The sequence below is a fragment of the Bolinopsis microptera genome, chromosome 10, assembly GCF_026151205.1.
Source record: "Bolinopsis microptera isolate Bmic1 chromosome 10, MBARI_Bmic_1.0, whole genome shotgun sequence".
In the NCBI taxonomy this organism is placed as follows: Eukaryota; Metazoa; Ctenophora; class Tentaculata; order Lobata; family Bolinopsidae; genus Bolinopsis; species Bolinopsis microptera.
In genome coordinates, this window is record NC_087081.1 from 9,747,577 (window position 1) to 9,771,327 (window position 23,751).

The following is a 23,751-nucleotide window of genomic DNA, read 5'->3' on the forward strand; positions in this document are numbered from 1 at the left end:
ATCGCGGTGTGATTGTCACTTCATCGGTGTGACACCTTCGTTTACTGCACATTTAGTCGTCCATTTGCCGTTTAACCTCTCATGTTTAACCCTAAGTAAACTAATGTCACTAACTAATAACATGTTCACTGTACATGTGGTGAATGCTGACCAAAGATCTGTTCTTGTGGTTTTTAAACATTTATTTAGGGCTATCGGCCCCCGTTAAGACCTTAAGAAATCAGATTCTTCGTCAGCTGAAACCATGCCACCGCTGTATAGCATTGTTTTGATAAATATTTTGGTATTCAGACATTCTCAATCGATTTCCTCATCTTTGACAGGAAGCCATTGGTACTCTCAGTGGTACCAATAAATCGCCATCCTCGCGGTTTCCAGTATTTACTACCCGTAGAGACTTCTATCGGTTAAGCATTACTTTCCTTATCTTTCAAATATCACATGTCATGGAATAATGTGGAATGGGCCAGTGAGAATTATTTATGTGGAAACATAACATAATAACATTACCGCCATTAAATTTGCATCGCGGCTGCTGATTCATACTGATTTTGTAAGTAAAAGCATTTCTAAATTATAAGCGGTAGTGGAACCTACAAAAAGATAAAACAAAGATCTAAGATGTGTATATCAATTATAACTGAACGTTTTCAACCAGTTGAAGGCATGACTGCCAAATATGATTGTTTCATCTTGTGGTTCTGTAAAGATATAACAAAGTAACAAGAGTTGTAATTTATGATATAACATTTGCATTGACCCCCGTAAGGTAAATATCACAATTCTCTCCTTGTAACTCACTTCCTGCCAGGCTTACCCAGCTATATAGTACACAAGATTTCACAGGTATTGTCACGTGTTACAACAGCCAATTAAATCACCTCTCTGACATGGTCTGGCCAGTAAAAAGCGCCTGAAGTTGACTTAACCATCGCCGGAACAGCTGCCATTTCCGTCAGCCAATCTTAAAATCTCTTAATTGAAATTACAGGCACGGTAACTAATTAAAGTATGAATTTCCGGTCCAATTCAGCTAGATTCGTGAGCAGACACTTAATAAGATATAGTACGACAACACGTTTTATTTTTTATTTTGTTCCGTTTCTGAGTTCTTCTGTGTTAGAGAATATAATCCATCAGAGAATATAACAATGACAAGCAATGACACAGAGGAGGTGAGAATTTTGAGTTTTCATCAAATCTAATTAATTATTCAACTATTTGATACAGTTTAAATAACTTAAAACTTGCTTTTTGTGCATTTTATAGTTATGTAAAACGCAAACCGCATGGAGGCGCTGTAAAAGTGAAAAGTGTTTCGATTAGTTATTAAAACTACTACCATTTTGGTAGCAGACAGCAGTGCAGGTCTATAAGTTATAGCGGTAATGCAGTGAAAGGAAATTTGATCGGATGGTAGCGGGTAACAGATTTACTAAAATAGGAGTTAGAGGCGCCAATGGAGACAACTAATAAATAAATAAGGAAATAGCCAGCGAATATTTACGCTTATTACTTCTCGTCAGAGAAGCATATTAACCTAATGTCATAATATGGGGTTATCCGGTAACTCTGCTAAAGTTATCTCAAACACAAATCTCGAGCAGAAGTATTAATAAATTAGAAGCAGGTATTAAAAGAAGTGGTGAAGTGAGTTTAAGTAGACGTTTTCACACTTTATTGAGTTATATATAACTTTTATAAAATATATAATATATATAATATATGGCTGACTGGTATGTGTTGAGTAGGTAGTGTTAGGCTGCTCGGTTCATGAGCTTTCCAGCTGATGTATGGGCTTGTGTATCATTTGTTGCGTTTCTTGTTTACTAAGTTACTAGTGGAAACTTTGGTATCGCGATTATATAGGTAACTTAGTAACTTTCGTGTTAGTTATAAAGTTTAGTTTAAACTTTACCTGCAAGTATTACCTTCCTAGTTCCTATAATTATCTTACTTATAATTCAGAGAATTATTTTTGTTTGTACAATGTTTGTACACTGTACGACCGCCCACGTGCAAATCAGACGAGAAATAGGAAGTTGCGTAGTTACCATGGTAACGAGGATTGTTACACGCACGTGCACGTGCAATGATTGTTTTAACGTCATTTTGATCAGTTTTGTTGATATTACGCTGTGTTTATTACGAGCAAAATTTTAATTGGCTGTATGAGTATCTTCGGTTGTGTAGGATATTTTTTGACGCGATTTAAACTCACTAACAAAAATACCATTAGCTTCCTCCCTGTGACCACGGGTTTTCTAGTGTGATTATAATGTCTTCTCCGTAACCTGTTGAATGAACAAAATTAAAATTAGTTCGTTTTATTTATACTGAAATAGTCATGAAGAATGTTGAGGATCTTGATTCAATCTACTAAACAGAATAGTTATAAGAAATATTAACATAACAAAAGCAGCATCTGTATCTTATATAGCTGGATCAGAGACTTAGGATCCTTCTAGACCGCAGTTTTAACAAATCTTCCTTCCACAAACGATCAGTTTTGTACCATCCCATTATAGAATTTATTACCAGATACATCAGCTTAAAACTTTAAAATCCAGTAGGTACACATGCTCCCACATGTCATGTTACTATAACTGTCCTTATAACTGCACATGAAGAGACTTCAGGAATCAGGATCCGTATTGGTCACGTGACACAAACTGACCAATAAGAAAGCAGTATTCTAGTCACGTGGCACAAACTAACCAATAAGAGAGCAGTGTTGTGACCACGTGGCACACAGTGGCCCTTATACTGATGCACTATAGCTCACTGGTTCGCTGTGAGTCATGTTATACTGTTATAGAAGGTTATCTACCAGGAAATGAAGTTTCAACAAACTAAGAGAAGAGGAGAGATGATCGGAGGAGTAGGCTTGGTATCCGTATTGTTCCAGTTGTAATTCTTATAGCTGCATAATGTGATTCCTTCTTTGTATTATGAGCTATTATCTAGTTATATTTTCATTTTGGAATATACTAATATACTAATATACAATGTATACAGCTTAAGGACATAAACGGTGCATATAAGTACATTTCAAAGAGTACACTGACAGTCTCAGAGTTAAAACTATTGTAGACTCTGTTGTGTATAAACAATGTATATTATGTAAGCACACTGAATGAAGATTATCATGTCGGAACATATCTTTACAGGTGATAAGTTAAAGCATAGCATCAAAATATATTGTGTTAAAAATGATGATTTTATTGAAAATGATTGATTTCAGTTTTTAAACATGCTTCTTCTTGAAAAATCAGCAAACGTGTCAAAGGTAATTTAGGTGATGCTGCTTAATGCTTAGATGGTAATCATAGTGTGACATTTTGGATATTATATAAGCTCTGACAGATGAATTTATTTGTACGTTTCAGTAAACTTATTTCTCTTGAATTTTACGTTTCCCTTTGATTTATTTAATCCTAGTGTTTTGCGAAACCTTGTGCAAACCGCATGGAGGCGCTATAAACTTATAAAAGTGTAAACTGTTCCGATTAGTTATTAAAATTACTACCATTTTGGTAGCAGTGCAGTCCTATAAGTTATAGCGGTAATGCAGTGAAAGGAAATTTGATCGGATGGTAGCGGGTAACAGATTTACTAAAATAGGAGTTAGAGGCGCCAATGGAGACTACTAATTTATAAATAAATAAATAACCAGCGAATATTTACGCTTATTACTTTCAATTTCATATTAAGTTACGAGGCCCGATCAGGGGGAGAGGATGATGATAAATAAATCGACACTGGACTATCACGTGACTAAGTTAAACACGTTCTCTAGATGGCCCTGACGGACAATTCAACCCCTAACCCTCTTATACTCTGACCCTAACCCAATCCCTTACAGTAACTCAAACATCTTCTTAAACCCTAGTTTTTCGCCAATAACATACTAGGTGATCATTTTAACCTGTATCCCTTTTTCGTGTGGGGTGATTCAGAATCAGTGTTCAATCGATCCAAGCGGGTTTCGACTGTCGGGGCTGTTTTAGAAATATCTCGAAGTTCGAGTGTACAGTTATTAAGCTAGCTTGAAGTTCCACTGTAAAGTGATTTAACACACTCGATACGAAGGGAAGACCCTAATTTTGTAAATTTGAGATCACAAATGACAAAATTAGATTTTGTAACAATGTCCCTTTCTAATCTTTCCATCTATATTTATCTTTCAGTATTGTTAACACAAATCTCATTAATCAATGAAATAAGAGAGAAAATCCACTATTTCTTTGAATTCGTGGATGCTACTTAAATTAGTGCCGATATAATACATATGCAGTCCTCAGTGTCGGTACTTAGTACTTACACTGCTGTGCCGCTTGTCATCAGGTTAAATGTCTATTTGCTGTAACATTGAAAATAAAGTAAAGTAAGCAGCTTTATCATTTATCAATTATTAGATTATGGTTGTAGATAAACCCGATTTGTGATCGCTCAGTAATACACTTTAATACGTGAGGTCACTTTCACTCGATCTAAAGTATGCTAGAATTTTCCACAGTTTGCACCCTGTGTAATAGTGTAATTTCATTTAGCTGCGGTCTTGATTTTTATAGTTACTTTCATTTCTCTTCATTTCTTTATTTCTAGAACTGGACCACCGTCTGTTTTATTCTCGTTTTAATCCTAGTTTCATGAAATTACCCAAATTGATAACACATTTTTGAAGAATTATTGTTTGACCGCGGTTTCAGTTCTTTTACAGCTCATCTATTATTGATATGCTAATGACGAAGGGAGAAAACAACGCGTTGTTTATCTGGTTTTATTGTTAATGTTATTATTTATACGTCTGTTTATTTTACAACCTTCACCAATTCAAGGAGGCAAGAAATTCATCTAACCGCAGCCACCACAAACTGAAGATCTCGCCCTCTTCGGGAAAGTGAGAAAAGATACTACAGGGAGCTTGGGAACAGCAATTTAGTGTTTTGAAAGAGAAAACAAACGAAAATTGATTAAGAGAGAAAAAGATAAGAAAAATAGTAAGTGAAAGAGAAAGTGAAAGATATAGATGTAATGGAATACCAGCAGTGGTGCGCTCCAGACTACTTCGAAACGTTCTGCTGTTACTACGAGGCACTTGTTCGAGCTCACTCTCAGCCTGAGACTCAGGTAATCTTACTATATATAAAGCGAGACGATAGTTTTCCGTGCCATTTTACTGACACCACGGCATCAACTTTAACGCGAATTTCGGCAAAAACCATAAAAGATATACAACTGAAACTTTTTTGACTGGGTCAAATGCTTTAATGGCCTCCAAATCAGCATAAAAATAAAAAATAGGCCAAGAAATAGGAGTTTTAGAGCCCAAAATTTGGTACCCCAAGTGGTGTCAAAAACGCGAATTAAATAGGAAATAATTATTACTACGAAGCCCTTGTTGGAGCTCCCTCTCAGCCTGAGACTCAGGTAATTATAAATAACTCTCAAACCCAGATTAAGATAGCTTGATTGAAATAATTGGGTGTCCAGTTAAATAAATATTGATAACAAATAGGGAGGCTGGAATGAAGGATTAGGAGACTGGAGATTAGGAGAGAGGGTGAGGGAGGGGGGATAAAACCGGGGGCTAGAGAGTGGAAAACCGGTGCATGAATTTAAAGATAGTGCATGATGCACACTTCCCATATTCTCACAAAGATAGTTTAAATTATAGCGCATGTGTCCCTTAACAAATAAAAAGAGCCTTAGCACCAAGCTATTATCAAGCCATCACCAGATAATTACTAAACAATTACCATATGATAATTAAATAATTACACTTAGATTTAACCTTTGGCTACACCATGTCTCACACACCACCCTACTCACGGTGTCGTAACTTTCGTACTATACATACTTAACATACCGTATACCTATGGTGTTGAGTGAGATTGAGAAACCACATTCATTTATAATAGCTCTGGCCAGCTGTTCTTGGAAAATGGCAACCACCTACTTCGTGATTGTAGTACAAGACTCAGTTTGTAGTACGTACTTTGGTGATTTTAACTTTTGTAGCTTCATTGCTTTACTAAGCAATGGATTTGAGGTTTGCGGATCATGGAATTGTTTTTTCTAACGTGGTGCATTGTTCAATTTACGTCAGCGATCATTTAACACGTGTCAGAATCGCGTGACGGTGTGCGGTTTTTGTAGAAAGAATCCCGCGTTATAAATATCAATGAGCCTCTATGTATTAGGAGTGGATTGCACATGTGTAGTACTCTAATTCGGATTTCGGTTGGAGTGGTCGTTATTTTCTTTTTAACAACGCAAGCTCGTAACTTCAAAAACCAATGTGGTCATATTTCATGATTGATGTGCATTGTTTTTATGGTATAGTTTTAAACTAATTATGGTATAGTTTTAAACTAATTACAACACTACAAATCTATTACATTTATTGAGAAAATTATGTAATGTAACGCAATGGAAGTATTTTAAGCGGGCATATCGGACCTTACTGATAGTTGAAATTCGACATATGACGTCATCTAGCGTCATCTAGCGTCATCTAGCGTGAAATATCGCCAGATGATGATAGATGACGCTAGATGACGCTAGATGACGCTAGATGACGCTAGATGACGCCAATTAGCGACATTGTCGCTAAGTGCACGGCACCTTTCGAATGTCGCTATCTAGCGCTATCTAGCGCTATCTAGCGCTATCTAGCGCTATATGACGCTATATGACGCTATATGACGCTAGATGACGCTAGATGACGCTAGATGACGCTAAGCACGCAGCACTGACGCCAGGCGACAGATAGCGCTATTTTCATAAAATTTCCGCCCTTTTTTTGCGACATCTAGCGGTATCTAGCGCTATCTAACGCTATATGTCGCAACGACATCTGACGTGGCGCTATCTAGCGGAGAATGTCGGTTTGTGACAGTTTACGCTAGATAGCGCTATCTAGCGCTAGCTGTCGCCGCGATATCTAGCGCTAGATAGCGCTATCTAGCGTAAACTGTCACAAACCGACATTCTCCGCTAGATAACGCTTGTTAGCGCTAGATAGCGCTCAAGGTTACCTTATTAACTATAAGCAGGGTTTAAAATTCAACTACATTTCAAAGTTGTATGTAGGTTACATATAAAACGTTGTTAAACGTTAAATATCTAACGTTGGTTATAGGTTTTATTTTTAACGTTGCAAAACGTTTATTATTTTACGTTAGATCAAGGTTACCTTATCAACTATAAGCAACGTTCAAAACTCAACTAAATTTTAACGTTGTATGTAGGTTACATATAAAAACTTTGCCGGCTGGTATAGGCTTAGACTAATATTTTGAGAAAAAGCGGCGCGTGATAGTAAATTACGAGTATCACCCGTTAACGAGTGAGATTCGTCCAGTATAACCTGTTTATGCTCTAACCATAGCCCTCTCGCTAGTAGTACGCTTAGACACATGGCTATGTGAAAGAAGATGATGTAAAGATCTAAATGTTAAATTAGCATTTGCAAATTGATAGTATTGAAATCTCGCACAGCAAGTTATTAAAAGAATGTAATGACAGTCGAGCCGAATTTATTGTTCAGTAATCACATATATCGTACCCACGAGTTTTCAGTTTACGAACTACGCGCAAGTGTGAAGTGCAAGCGCGAAAGCTTTAGTGCAATTTAGCTACGAAAATACCAAAACCCTTAAAATGCGATGCATTCAGTATTTAGAATTAATATATTATAAATTTATAAGTTATGTCAATCCTCTTACCTGGGGACCCAGGCTATTATGTACATGTTCATAAACATTAAGATTTGGCGAATAAAGATTTGGCGGAATGACAGGCTGAGCGCGGCCCAGTAACGATCCTCGGGATCGGAATTATTTTGGATAAATACTTTACAGCTTTGAGCTTCGAGTAATCTATTTGACGATGTTTGTTGTAGCGCGATGCACTACTGGGCCGCGCCGCGCAGCCAATAATATAATGCTTCTTGCAACCACTATAGTGCTTTACTAAACATACTTGGTCAGTACGTTACTGTATGTACGAACTTTTAAAAGGTGTCGAACTGTACAAATTTTAAAAAGCTGTCGAGGAATTTTTACCGAATTTTTAAAAAAATTTTTGTTTTTTAATCAGTAATCACTTCAGTCCGAAAAATTTGTTATTTTTGTCCGGGAGGTTACATTTCAGATTTAAAATATTAACATGCATCCGCATGTCATCGTTTCCCGTTAATTGACGATGTCAATTCATGGCAGCTCGGCGCGGCACAGTAGCGCATCTCGCCGATCTAGCCATGTCGCTAGCTATGTCGCTGTGAGAAGCCTTATTGAGTGCGCGGCGCGGCACAGTAACGCATCGCGCTACAACGTTTCCCGCCATTTTAACACAAATTTTTGCAATTAGCTTTTTATTATATATTTCGAAAATTTATGAGGCGAATTTTTCCCAAACTAATCCCGAACTGAAAAAACGTGCCGAACTGTACGAATTTTTTACGACTTTTGTACGAACTGACCAACTATGTTACTAAATTCATGGCGATATGCACCATGACTGGGCCTCGCCGAGCTGTGAACATGAACAGTGAAGGATTGACATCGTGAATCAACGCGATGCGTTACTGTGAGTGTGTCGCGCCGCGCATCCAAAAATGCTTCTCGGTATCCAATAATGCTTTTCGGCGAAATGCACCACTGAGCTGTGAAAGATTGGCATCATGAATCAACGATGTTAGTAACTTGTATAAATTTCGTCGAAATAGTACGTGCCGCTTTCTTCCGATCCCGAAATGTTAAGGGTCGACGGTCGTTTACATATTAGTATTACGTAATCAGCTGAGGAGGTTGGGGTTTTCAAATGATTATTGATTACGCTAGTGTAATATTGACATAAATATAATATAATAGCTATGGTAAAACTGATTAGGGGGTATGTGAACGCGACCCCTCATTGTTAGTAATCAGTTCCATACATAGCTATTAAGCTATTAGTATTATGTCACAATCACACTAGCGAGCGTAATAATTTGGAAAACCCCGGCCGGCGGCATCAGGCCCTTTATATAATTATAATATGTAAACGACCCCTTGATTAAGTGATATTTAATATTTTGTTCCACTTTGACGGATGTTACTCGTCTAAATTTCTTCGAAGTAGCGCGTGCCGCTTTCTTCTCGACGGCACGAGCTACGAAGTAGCGCGCGCCGGGCCAGATCATTAACAATGGTCAAGTTCCACTCAGCCGAATATTTGATAAATCGAGTGTAATAGTTGGGTGACTTCGACGAGCCGCGCAAGCTTATAGTTATATTATTTGCATTCTCACTTAAATTATAATTAATTTTCATACACAGTAAAAATTAATTTTCATATAAAATAAAAATAACAAAAAAGATTGGGTGGGAAAAGACAGGCTGCGCTTACGGTCCCAGTAAAACACACACACACACACACACACACACACACACACACACACACACACACACACACACACACACACACACACACACACACACACACACACACACACACACACACACACACACACACACACACACACACACACACACACAGAGAGTTAGGATTACTGTTACTGTGATAGGATATGATATCTTGTGCTATATGTAGCGACGACATCTGACGCAGCGACATATAGCGCTAGATAGCGACATCTAGCGCTAAATAGCCTGGACTGTCACGACCCAAAATTCTTCGCTATTTAGCGCTATCTAACGCTATTTAGCGCTATCTAACGCTATCTAGCGCTATATGTCGCAACGACATCTGACGCTATATAGCGCTATCTGGCGCTATATAGCGCCAGATAGCGTGAACTGTCGTAAACTGACTTATCCCGCTATCCAGCGCTTGATGTCGCCTGCGTCAGATGTCGTCGCGACAGATGTCGTCAGATGACGTCAGATATCGCTAGATGGCGTCAGATAGCGTCAGATGTCGCGGCAACATATGACGCTAGATGACGCTAGATGTCGTCCCTAGAATTTTTATGAAAATAGCGCTATCTGTCGCCTGGCGTCAGTGCTGCGTGCTTAGCGTCATCTAGCGTCATCTAGCGTCATCTAGCGTCATATAGCGTCATATAGCGTCATATAGCGCTAGATAGCGCTAGATAGCGACATTCGAAAGGTGCCGTGCACTTAGCGACAATGTCGCTAATTGGCGTCATCTAGCGTCATCTAGCGTCATCTATCATCATCTGGCGATATTTCACGCTAGATGACGCTAGATGACGCTAGATGACGTCATATGTCGAATTTCAACTATCAGTAAAGGTCCGGCATATCCTGTCCAAACCCAGGATACATGACATAAAAGATTCGTTTTCACTTGTTTGCATGAAAAGCATTAATAGGTTATAACGTACAAGGTTCCCGACTCGTGCAAGAACAGTTTTTAGTTTTTACAAGCTCTGTCGCAAATTTGTCTGAGATTTTAGCCGTCTCAACTTTCAGATAGTATAAATATTTATCCGTATGGATTACATTATGGATCGTTATTATTTTTGAATGCAATTAACTTTGTATCTGTTACAAGTGCGAAAGATAAAGAGTTGCAGTAAAGTCGTAATCACCAACAGCTAACTATTTCGAGCAGCCGAATTATCGCAGCATTAGCCTGAAATAAGCCAGTTATTAGCCAGAAATAAGCCAGTTATTAGCCAGAAAGAAGCCAGTTGTTAGCCTGAAATAGCGAGATCCTTATTCTTCCGACTGAGTGAAACACTGCCAATAATGTAATGGCTGAGGATAAGTCGCCATTTAACTATTATTAAAGAAGCATATTATGCAAATCTGGAGTATTTTATCACCGTCACTAGTCTTGCTTTGTTGAATATGTGGAGATCATATTTATAGCGAACCTGTAGATTTGCAGAAATCCTAGAAACCCTAGGAATTCTAGAAAACCTAGGAATAGTGGCTGTTGTGTTGTAAACTTTGAGGTAAAATACCTAAAGCATGAGCCTCTTGCCAATATTTCGCTGTGTTTGGTGTCATCTGGACTAGATCAAGAGGGCCGAACTTCTTACCCTTGATAAATTTCACTTACTACAACTGTTTTGTTTTTTATTAGGTTTTGATTAAGTGTTAAAGATATAATGATTCATGATTATCATTAATATTAGAAATAGATTAATGGTCGATGTTATAAGTGTAGAGAAATAGAGTCACGTTCAAGGCTAAAGATTCCTTGAAATAATATGATAAGTGCAGCCACTCCGCAAGCATTAATGGTGCCACGCACACTACCCGCGTCAATAATACCACTGAAAGATGCCGCATAATGCCGCATCGGTGCCACAGAATGCTCACAGTGCCATGGAAACAGAATGCTGTGGATCATGACGTAGTCACACAAGCTACATTAGCTGCGCTCAGAGGCTCACCACTCAGACGGGGTCCCTCATCTGCACCGCTATGAGTAGTTACCAGACCACGTGACACACACGTGACCCACACGTGACCCACACGTGACCAGCACGTGGGCGCATTTACCCAATAAAAGTCCAGATAAGGGGTATAATGATCCCGGGCTTGTTCTGTAAGTAGTAGGTATAGGTAGGTAGTTTTCTAAGTCTTAGCCATTAGCGTGAATTATAAGTTATCCTGGCAACCTGTGTACTGGTTAAAGTATGGTTATATTTCCTCAGCTAGGTTTAGGCAGGCATAGGATCATGAGTATCTATATAGAGGGTATTTATATATTTAGAGGGTTTACTTTGCTCAGTTGTTGTATTCGCTAGTGTTATAAACTATCTGGATACTTTTTGTTGCTTCTCCAGATCTCCACCTATCTTAATTCTGTAATTCGCTAATTTTGATCGAAACCGGACTAGAACCTGGTAGTTTGATGGTAGTGGCCCTTCGGTTTTCGGAGAATCGCAGAATCGCCTGCTGTCGGTCCAACTTCAAGGGCATTTCAATCCTTCCCACGAATAATTGATTTTGGTTCGTTTCAAAATCAAGTTGTTGCTTTATATAATGCATGACGGCTGACGATTGACGAATGTATCAAATTTTATGTAATGTAGCATTAACGTCCTCCCTTCTCATCCCTTACCACGATTTAATTAACTATCTTACAATCTTATGTTGAGTTACAAACATCTTTTCGATCGTATATTTACATGTTATTGTTATTATGAATGAGCTGATAATATAACGATATCTAAGATTTGATTAGATTGTGTTCGTCATTTGTTAGCCACGTTGTTTACCGCAACCTGCAGCACAAACAACAATCCTGATAGATAACTTCGTAATAAATATAATGTTGATTCAGCCGTTGAAATATCCACGACAATATTCTAATCTTCTAATCTTGCAGCGCTCTAAAGTCTAGACCTTCAATTCTTCGGAGCCTGCATTATTTTACCGATCAGACTAGACTCCAATGCATATTTAATTATTTCATTATTCCGGTGCTTATTGCCTGATTTGTGCACGTGCATTGTGCACACTAGTGATGCGTGCTCTTGAAGGGTAATAATACCAGGGTAATATATTCCAATTGAGAATCACCATGACAATACCGGGTAATGTTAGCAGCTCTCCGAGGGACCAGTGATACATCAGCTTGAGCTGCTCAATACCTGGTAATGTTAGCAGCTCTCCGAGGTACCAGTGATACATCAGCTTGAGCTGCTCAATACCGGGTGCTCAGCTGCAGCTCATGAGGGTTATAAAAACAAGCTGGTTCTGAATTATGGTATACTAGTTAGCTAGTAGTAATCTTTATTCTTCTACACGTCTCTTGCTTTTGTCATGTTGATTTGCAGCATTGAGCGGGGAGAGAGAAAGGGAGAGAGAAAGAGAGCTAGAGTGTGAGCACTGTCAAATGCTCGTGATTCAGTGCGTTGGTCGTTCCAGTCATTCCCAGCTGATCATTGTCAGTTTATACTGCTTTAAGGCAGCCTTTAGAATTTGGTTAGTTGGTCATTTTTAAGTGTTACTGCGAGGAAGCCGCCTTTAGGATTTTCTTTAGCTCTTTACTTTTAGGAAGCTGTAAGATGTACTAAACGTGTTAACACTCTCACACCACTGTACTTTACACTTCTCATCTACAATGTATTTTGCTACAGGGAATATGAGACTAGTATGAATACTGTACCACATTGTTGTTGAGTTAGTTTGCATGTATTTTAGTGGAGTTTCGTGTGATCCACGGGCCCTTATTAGCTTATATATTCCGTTTAAGCTTTAATCGGCATACTTGGTACGGTTACTATTGGTATCATTCAGGTAGTGTATCAGTGTACCGCGGTATAGGCCTCCCATATAAGTGCAGTTGTTGGCAACAGTCCATTTTGCAGTGCCTCAATTGTTAGCCCTATTTTAGCTGCTCAGTTTACACATTGGGCCCCTTTACAATAGGCCTGACATTCTTAACTTAGTCCTCATCTGCCCTGATGTAAATCTCAACATGTTCACATCTAGACAAAACAAGATGGGTTGTATCTACACGTTAATGAAGGCATATCTGGTGAAATTCAGGCACTTATAAGGCACCTATATTAGGTATAAGTATTGACAAGGAACACTAAACCTATCATAGCAGCTTTTAAAGTTTTAGCATCCGGCCTTTTGGCCACTCTGCACTCTACAAACTGCTTTGAGAAACGTCTGCTTTTGCGCACTCTGCACTCTACACACTGCTTTTAGAAACGTCTGCATTTGCGCACTCTGCACTCTACAAACTGGCTTTTAGAAACGTCTGCTATTGCCCACTCTGCACTCGACAAACTGGCTTTTAGAAACGTCTGCTTTTGCCCACTCTGCACTCTACAAACTGGCTTTTAGAAACGTTTGTATTTGCGCACTCTGCACTCTACAAACTTGCTTTTAGAAACGTTTGCACTTGCGCACTTTGCACTCTACAAACTGGCTTTTAGAAACGTCTGCTATTGCCCACTCTGCACTCGACAAACTGGCTTTTAGAAACGTTTGTATTTGCGCACTCTGCACTCTACAAACTTGCTTTTAGAAACGTTTGCACTTGCGCACTTTGCACTCTACAAACTGGCTCTGTGAAACGTCTGTATTTGCGCACTCTGCACTCTACAAACTTGCTTTCAGGAACGTCTGCATTTGCGCACTCTGCACCCTACAAACTTGCTTTTAGAAACGTTTGCACTTGCGCACTTTGCACTCTACAAACTGGCTTTTAGAAACGTCTCCATTTGCCCACTCTGCACTCGACAAACTGGCTTTTAGAAACGTCTGCTTTTGCCCACTCTGCACTCTACAAACTGGCTTTTAGAAACGTTTGTATTTGCGCACTCTGCACTCTACAAATTTGCTTTTAGAAACGTCTGCATTTGCGCACTCTGCACTCTACAAACTGGCTCTGTGAAACGTCTGCTTTTGCGCACTCTGTACTCTACAAACTGGCTTTTAGAAACGTCTGCTTTTGCGCACTCTGCACTCTACAAACTGCTTTTAGAAACGTTTGCATTTGCGCACTCTGCACTCTACAAACTTGCTTTTAGAAACGTCTGCATTTGCGCACTTTGCACTCTACAAACTTGCTTTTAGAAACGTCTGCATTTGCGCACTCTGCACTCGACAAACTGTTTTTAGAAACGTCTGCTTTTGCCCACTCTGCACTCTACAAACTGTTTTTAGAAACGTCTCCATTTGCGCACTCTGCACTTTAAGACTATAAACTTGTTTTGAAACGTCTGCATTTGCACAATGCACACTCACTCTACAACCTTGCTTTTTGAAAGCCTCTGAAAACTTTGCTGCCGTCTTCCTTTTGTAACTTTGTTAGTTATATCTCTATTTTACGCCAGATTTATTGTTTTATAGTGGTAGATACATATTTGTAACATTTAGTACAAAAAGCAAACACCACAAAATGTTGTATTAAAAAGACGCAAGTACATTCGTATAGATATAGAAAACATGGCGCCTAGATATTATTCATAAACAATACATAAATAGCGTTTAAACATTGTTGAAAAGTTGCAATTAATCAGACACACATTTTAGCGCGGTGATATTTGTTATATAATACTATATATAAATTTATATACTTACATAAAGCACTTAAAGTTCACATATTTATGCGCACCTACACTATACAATACCTCACTATCCACACCTTTAGGACTATTATACATTCATAGCACATGTACTGTAAAGTGTAAAAGTGTATAGAATTTAACTTCTCTTGCTACTTCTTTTTGTCTGCTGTTTTACTTTTAGTTGATTTTGTGAGTAATCTGCTTTAGTCGCTACTGAATAGCTTGTATTCAGGTTTTCACTTGTCAATTTCGATCCAGGTCGCAAATTTCTTATATATAAAGCATTTCAAGAACTTACGAAGCATTAAAAGGTTGAAACAATAAAAGGCTGAATATTTCAAAATCTGTAAAACAGTAAAAGGTTGAATGTAACGATCGCATGCCAGTCTAAAGCCTTTATAAGTCCAAAAATACCTTATAGTATGTGTATTGAATAACTAGAAAGGTCAAGAATACTATAACCTATCTATAAAGTACACTATATATACGGTTCAGTGTCAAGTCAGTTCTAAGGATTTAACATAGTGTAGAGATTCCTTATTCAACCTCGTTAAGTTCTCGGATATCACGCACAATATGTTCTTACAGTGCATGGTGTTCGTTTGTATAATCTTGCTGCTCCGAGTGGTAGAGAGATCGTTTGTTTGTGGTATTCTTTTCCCGCACTTTTTCCTGATTTCAGACCTGATGTATTTACTTTTAGATCGGACGATATTTCGTACAACTGACCCGGTACAACTGCATATCGTACGAAACATTTAAAATTGTTAACATGGCTCACAAAATACCATCTCGGCACGGACAAGTATTCCAGAAAAATTTTTTTTTTTCGACCAACTTTTTTACATTCCCAACTGTTTCCTAAAAATTGAGAAATCTACAGCATAGTTTTTAAAATTTTATAATCTATCTGATCTGTTAAAAGTGTTAACAGTGTTAACAGTGTTAAGGGCGTAAGTATGTACACGTTTTCTTTGCCAGAAGTTTTGCGAGGGTCGACTAGAATACATGGAGATTTAAGGGGCATATAAACAATTGTTATTACCTAACTTTGATCAGTAACATTTTTATGCTTCTACTGAGTTAAATTATAAGCAAATATTAGTTATTACCTTTTTACTGAGCTACTGTGAGAAGAATTTGATCAAAGTACCCAATTTTAAGATCCTAATCAACGTTTGATTTTCAGACGGATAATAATGGTTATCATCAATTACTATTTTTCAGAAGAATATGACCGATGAAGAAGCAGCTGTGAGAATACAATCACAATACAAAGGGTTCAAAGTTAGAAAAGAGATTCAAGGTACGCAAAAGTGACTCCTTATTTTCCATTAAACGCCGAATCCAAAGTTTATACATTCTAAAAATATAGGGGCTTTTAACTTGTATCAAGGCTGTTAAAACTTAATAGGCGAACTTGTACAAATTCTTTGAATTGCAGTTTGATATGATTGCATAAAAACAGAAGAAGTGCATTTTTTATGGATAATTTATTTTATAGTAAACTTGTGAGCGAAATTAGAAATTTTATTTCAAATTCAAATAAACTTTACATCAATGTATTACAGTTATATTTAGAAAAGACCACAATATCTCCTGTGAGCTTGTGAGGCAAAAACATGGAAAATGTGAGCTAGAAAAATATTCCTGATACTCAACACTACCAGACTGCAGCTGGAGTGAAAAACATTATGTAAACATCATAGTAAAATGTATTTCGAACCAAAACATGGTGGTAAAACCATAATTACATTGGTGCCGACCCTACATAAAATACAGAATTTGAATCATCAATAAATTATCAATAGAGAACAAATTAAAATGTATACGAGACCTTCTTGCTACTACTCCACAGACTTACACGACATATCAACAAAACAACATTATTATATATTATAATATATCAATTTATCTAACCACGCAATGGACCTTCGCGTACACGTGCCTCAACCGTGCCTTATGTAACCCCTTTTCCCTAGCCGTGCCTTAACCGTGCCTTAGTTAACCACTTGTATGTTTATATGTTATATTTTCCCAACCGTGCGTTAACCGAGTGTTAACCGTGCCTTAAGCGACCATAATGGTTGCTTTTGGGCAGTTTGTGCGTTAACCGTGCCTTAACCGTGCGTTAACCGTGCCTTAAGTGACGTGCCTCAACCGTGCCTTATGTAACCCTTGTGCCTTAACCGTGCTTTAACCGTGCCTTAACCGTGCGTTAACCGTGCTTTGCCACACTACCGAATCGCTAGTTAAACCTGAAGTGGTTAAACCTAAAGTAAGCGTACTTTAAGTTTAGTAGTTGCAGCATTATCTATTTCTAGTTTCTACAGAAATTAACAACCCCAGAAAAGAAAGAGTCAAAAGCAGCTACAAGGATACAGGCTAATTTCCGAGGTCATAAAACGAGAAAACAGTTAGCTGGACCAGAAGGGGAGGAGGAAGAGGCGTTTCCAAACGATGGTACCGATGACTGTCCAGGTATTTTATAACATTTATATTCGGGTCAAAACATTACAAATATGTGACCATAAAATGGGAATTTGATCGTCAATATTTTTAAAAAATCTTCAATTCACTCTAAGAATATCATTACCTTTAGAAAATACCTTATTTATGTTGACGTAAAAACCCAACCATAATCAGGATATTCAGAAGAAGAAGCAGCAGCGATTAAGATCCAGGCTAACTTCCGGGGTCACAAGACAAGAAAGCAGTTAGCAGGTGAAAAGGGTACCCTGCTGTACTCTAGCAGGTTCGGCTTAGTTTAGGTAGCAGTTAGCAGGAAAACAGGGTACCCTGCTGTATTCTAGCAGGTTCGGCTTAGTTTAGGGAGCAGTTAGCAGGTGAAAAGGGTACCCTGCTGTACTCTAGCAGGTTCGGCTTAGTTTAGGGAGCAGTTAGCAGGTGAACAGGGTACCCTGCTGTATTCTAGCAGGTTCGGCTAAGTTAAGGTAGCATTTAGCAGGTGAACAGGGTACCCTGCTGTACTCTAGCAGGTTCGGCTTAGTTAAGGTAGCAGTTAGCAGGTGAACAGGGTACCCTGCTGTACTCTAGCAGGTTCGGCTTAGTTTAGGTAGCAGTTAGCAGGTGAACAGGGTACCCTGCTGTACTCTAGCAGGTTCGGCTTAGTTAAGGTAGCAGTTAGCAGGTGAACAGGGTACCCTGCTGTATTCTAGCAGGTTCGGCTTAGTTTAGGTAGCAGTTAGCAGGTGAAAAGGGTACCCTGCTGTACTCTAGCAGGTTCGGCTTAGTTTAGGAAGCAGTTAGCAGGTGAACAGGGTACCCTGCTGTATTCTAGCAGGTTCGGCTTAGTTTAGGTTGCAGTTAGCAGGTGAACAGTGTACCCTGCTGTATTCTAGCAGGTTCGGCTTAGTTAAGGTAGCAGTTAGCAGGTGAACAGGGTACCCTGCTGTACTCTAGCAGGTTCGGCTTAGTTTAGGAAGCAGTTAGCAGGTGAACAGGGTACCCTGCTGTATTCTAGCAGGTTCGGCTTAGTTTAGGTTGCAGTTAGCAGGTGAACAGGGTACCTTGCTGTATTCTAGCAGGTTCGGCTTAGTTAAGGTAGCAGTTAGCAGGTGAACAGGGTACCCTGCTGTACTCTAGCAGGTTCGGCTTAGTTTAGGAAGCAGTTAGCAGGTGAAAAGGGTACCCTGCTGTACTCTAGCAGGTTCGGCTTAGTTTAGGTAGCAGTTAGCAGGAAAACAGGGTACCCTGCTGTATTCTAGCAGGTTCGGCTTAGTTTAGGGAGCAGTTAGCAGGTGAAAAGGGTACCCTGCTGTACTCTAGCAGGTTCGGCTTAGTTTAGGGAGCAGTTAGCAGGTGAACAGGGTACCCTGCTGTATTCTAGCAGGTTCGGCTAAGTTAAGGTAGCAGTTAGCAGGTGAACAGGGTACCCTGCTGTACTCTAGCAGGTTTGGCTTAGTTAAGGTAGCAGTTAGCAGGTGAACAAGGTACCCTGCTGTACTCTAGCAGGTTCGGCTTAGTTTAGGTAGCAGTTAGCAGGTGAACAGGGTACCCTGCTGTACTCTAGCAGGTTCGGCTTAGTTAAGGTAGCAGTTAGCAGGTGAACAGGGTACCCTGCTGTATTCTAGCAGGTTCGGCTTAGTTTAGGTAGCAGTTAGCAGGTGAACAGGGTACCCTGCTGTACTCTAGCAGGTTCGGCTTAGTTTAGGTAGCAGTTAGCAGGTGAACAGGGTACCCTGCTGTATTCTAGCAGGTTCGGCTTAGTTAAGGTAGCAGATAGCAGGTGAACAGGGTACCCTGCTGTACTCTAGCAGGTTCGGCTTAGTTTAGGAAGCAGTTAGCAGGTGAACAGGGTACCCTGCTGTATTCTAGCAGGTTCGGCTTAGTTTAGGTTGCAGTTAGCAGGTGAACAGGGTACCCTGCTGTATTCTAGCAGGTTCGACTTAGTTAAGGTAGCAGTTAGCAGGTGAACAGGGTACCCTGCTGTACTCTAGCAGGTTCGGCTTAGTTTAGGAAGCAGTTAGCAGGTGAACAGGGTACCCTGCTGTACTTCTAGCAGGTTCGGCTTAGTTTAGGTTGCAGTTAGCAGGTGAACAGGGTACCTTGCTGTATTTTAGCAGGTTCGGCTTAGTTTAGGGAGCAGTTAGCAGGTGAAAAGGGTACCCTGCTGTATTCTAGCAGGTTCGGCTTAGTTTAGGTAGCAGTTAGCAGGTGAACAGGGTACCTTGCTGTACTCTAGCAGGTTCGGCTTAGTTTAGGTAGCAGTTAGCAGGTGAACAGGGTACCCTGCTGTATTCTAGCAGGTTCGGCTTAGTTTAGGTAGCAGTTAGCAGGTGAACAGGGTACCCTGCTGTACTCTAGCAGGTTCGGCTTAGTTTAGGTAGCAGTTAGCAGGTGAACAGGGTACCCTGCTGTACTTTATCGATTTTCATTGATGTTTATTATCTAAATATTGAAAATTGTGTAGTTTTAATACCAAATATGATCAGGAAAGGAGGAGCAATGAATGGGTCGGATACAAACTCTGACTTTACTAGTAGTCCAATGATTGCACAGTAGATAAACAACTACACAACCTCGCCACAGTCCCCGCTGAGATTGTCTACAGAATTCCACCATTTCCACGAAGAGATGGAAGTTAATTATATAACTTCTGAGTTAAGTTCATCGTGGAGATAATATCTCTCTCAATTAAGGTGGACCATTGTGTGCTAAATGCTTCTATCCAATGTTTTTACTTTTAATCTCATTGTTGTGGAAGGTTTTATTTCGGATCTAGCTACCATTTCATTTAATAATTTATAATTTCACTGCTCATTAGAGTTATCATATTTTCGATGGACACGTTTGTGTAAATGATGGTCTATGACACATTATGTTTTACGATGCATCTTCCAAATTTTGATTTTTGCTGAGGAATTTTATGTAAATGTGAATGTCAACATTACTTATTTTGAATGATAATTACAATTCTGTAATATCAATAAAAAAGTGAAAAACCTTCGTATTTTTGAATAATCATATAAATGTTTTTATGTTTTTAAATGAAAGATGTTACGTTATATCTCAACATAGGGGCATAATCCATTTGCTAGAATCTGAAGTTTTTATAAATTACTGATGAGCTATCTGGATGGTATCTGATCTAGTTCATCTGCAACAAACTGGACACCATAAATCTATCCTAGATTGTATCTGATCTAATTCATCTGCAACAAACTGGACACCATGAATCTATCCTGGATTGTATCTGATCTAATTCATCTGCAACAAACTGGACACCATAAATCTATCCTGAATTGTATCTGATCTAGTTCATCTGCAACAAACTGGACACCATAAATCTATCCTAGATTGTATCTGATCTAATTCATCTGCAACAAACTGGACACCATAAATCTATCCTGAATTGTATCTGATCTAGTTCATATGCAACAAACTGGACACCATATAAAATCTATCCTGTTAAAAAACACAATACATAAATATAATAAAAATAGAAACACATAACGTAAGGCTTGAAATCTTCGTAAAACTACATCATTAGAGTATCTAAAAACATTTAACTGTAAGTTAACCACACTATCAAGTAAAATTCATATATAATCATCATAGTTTATTAACTCAAACGTAAACATTGTAATAAAGGCGAAATTAAAACTGTCGAAATTTGTAGCATGTAAGTAATTACTAATTATGGATGGGGTACAACTCCACTCGGAAAATTACAGTATTCATGATGCTTTCCATACAAATAATATATAATGTATAATAATAATATGAAACAAACCAAAGACTTTAGACTTAGTAAAGCTGATAAGCAGTGACTAGAACTACTTATCAAACAAAAATGCACTAATCTATCCTGTAATGTATCAGATCAAGTTCATCTGCTGTAACCTGGACATCAAAAGTCGGCATATTCCCTTTGGTTTCGTCATGCATAGTGCGCTTATTTCATGGAATTAAAAATAATTTCTGTTCCAATGTCTCAAAGGTTTGATGTACACGAAAACTGGTGACATTTCCACTCCTTCTTTCTTCACCTGAAGAATTTGCTTTTGGGACTTCGAGGGCACTGATGTTTTATCAGAAATTGTAATGCAATCACACGGTGGGTCTTAACAAAGTTCAAACGACCTTATCGGACCTTATTTGAACGGACATTAATTGAACGCTGGAGGTCCTAGCGTTCATCTTAATGTCCGTTTGAATAGTCAATTGTAATTTCTATTATCCGGTTCGGACTAAACTATATCATTGGATCAATGAACAACTAGTTTAAGTGAAGTAACAGCACCCACGTCCAACACGCAACCTTTCAAATTTCGGAGCTGAGAGTATTACTACCTTGTGCTCGACTTGATAACAATGATTATGAAACACTACCAGATATCAGATATTGAAGACTTACGCGTATGGATTTCTGCAATAGTTCTCTTGTAGTTCTGAATCAGAGTATCTGAAAATGTTTTTGTAATAAGCTATTTTCCTAAAGTAGGTAGTGTTGTGAATCGTAACTAACAATTTGGCTTCTGTCGAGAGCCCTTTTAAAAAAATTTTGAAGTTTGGGTGTAAAATTATTTAGAACGCTCGATTAAATAAAGTACATGTCTCATCTTCCAAAATCCGAATAATTCGGATAAGAATACCTTACTCGGGAATATTATAGCGGGTTAATTTATGACTGGGAAAATTATAATTGATGACCGGGAAAAATTTGGCGAAATTTTCCAAAACCCACCAAGCATCAAAATGTATTACTATTAGTATACCTTACTCGGGAACATTATAGCGGGTTGATTAATGACTTGGAAAATTAATGACCGGGAAAAATATGGCGGAATTTTCCAAAACCCACCACTTTATCCCACTCCCAGTCATAATATTCCCGAGTAAGGTTAATCTAAATCTGGATAATGCCGTATTGTGGCCGCCTGTGGGTGATACTAGCTTATACCTGTTTATACTTACTCATAGTCATACTGGGCCGCACTCAGCCTGTCATTCCGCCGAATCTCTATTCGGCACCGAATCTCTATTCGGCACCACTCTTGTTGTCGGAACCTATCTACAGTAACAACTATCTTTTTGGTCTACTAGTACTGAGAAACCTATTTTGGTAGATCCATTGGCACTCAACAACTATCAACTATGATGACATGCATAGTATCTTGCTGTCCTGCATTGTCAAAGTTTTTATAAGTTACTTAACGAACCTGAACAGGGATCGGAATTGCAATTTTGCGCTTCTGTCAAACTTCCCTCACAATCAGCACCACCATTAGCTGGGGCTGGGTTAGTACAGGTTCTTTCCCTGGTATGTTGTCCTTCTCCACAATCAGCTGAGCACTCTGACCATTCTCCAAACGCACTAAATCCTCCATCAACTAAGTTGAAAAACTGTGTTATATATCAAATATAACAGATTTTATTTTGCGCTAATACTTTCTGGACTTTGGTAAAAGTTAATTTAATTTTAAAATTTTAGGGCGGAATTTTACGTTTAATTCTATTGTGTTCCCGAAAGAAATTTTGCCCTGTTTTTTGTTTTGAAACTACCGTCTACCACTAATATTGATGTTATGAATTTGAGCTTTCACTCTCATATTATTATTATATATATTCAATGTCCCTTCGTGATCTGGAGCTCTCTTGGTAACTGATGGTATTCAGTTTATAGTTATACAGTTGTTAAAGTTATGGCGAGCACTCTTTTTGATAGTTTAAGCTGAATTGATTTTTTGATTGGCCCTACACACTGTGCACTGATTAACTCTCATTATGTACATTTGACGTGTTGGCATGGTAACAGGAATTTTTTGTTACTCGTAATATGGATTGACGAAAATACACAATTTTTAATTAAATATATAAATCTATACTAATGATTAAGTGATTAACAGTCCTTTGCATGTTCATCGATATAGTTGGTGTATAATACCATTATAGTACGTGAGTTTTATATTCTTCTATTGTGTTCTATAATCAGTAATGTTGCCCTGTTCTGAATCTTAAACCAAAAGGCAAAAGCATCATGATTTTTTCGTTAATTTGCAACTTGAGTCTGAAATCTTTTACTTTTATTTGCTATGATTGTTGGAAAATGTGAAGCTTCGTGAAAATTACGCCCGCTTGTGGATATAATACATATCATACTCGCCTCGCGGGCAAAATTTCGTATGTACTCCGGGCTATACGTTACCTGGGGACCCCAGGCTATTATGTTCATAAAGATTCGGCGGAATGACAGGCTGAGCGCCGCC

At 38.6% G+C, this 23,751-nt stretch overlaps 2 protein-coding genes across 8 annotated transcripts in view; both read left to right on the forward strand.

Moving 5' to 3' along the window:
- Positions 1 to 20,484, forward strand: part of LOC134822473 (abnormal spindle-like microcephaly-associated protein homolog) — a 37,403-nt gene extending 16,919 nt beyond the window's left edge. For 4 of the 7 annotated variants that reach the window (XM_063833580.1, XM_063833576.1, XM_063833579.1 and 1 more), the window contains 4 exons: positions 16,247 to 16,325; positions 17,369 to 17,500; positions 17,666 to 17,774; positions 19,975 to 20,484. In XM_063833580.1, the coding sequence (XP_063689650.1) occupies positions 16,247 to 16,325; positions 17,369 to 17,500; positions 17,666 to 17,774; positions 19,975 to 20,044 (390 nt within the window). In that variant the 3' untranslated portion in view covers positions 20,045 to 20,484. Of the gene's footprint in view, positions 1 to 4,839; positions 5,134 to 16,246; positions 16,326 to 17,368; positions 17,501 to 17,665; positions 17,775 to 19,974 lie in introns of those variants that run through there. The other 3 variants (XM_063833581.1, XM_063833582.1, XM_063833577.1) reach the window with 3 other exon arrangements.
- The window catches only part of LOC134822471 (serine/threonine-protein phosphatase with EF-hands 2-like), a 109,184-nt gene continuing 91,817 nt past the window's right edge, over positions 6,385 to 23,751 (forward strand). The window contains exon 1 of the mRNA XM_063833571.1: positions 6,385 to 6,412. The gene's annotated coding sequence lies outside the window, so the exon portion shown is untranslated. The remainder of the gene's footprint in view (positions 6,413 to 23,751) is intronic.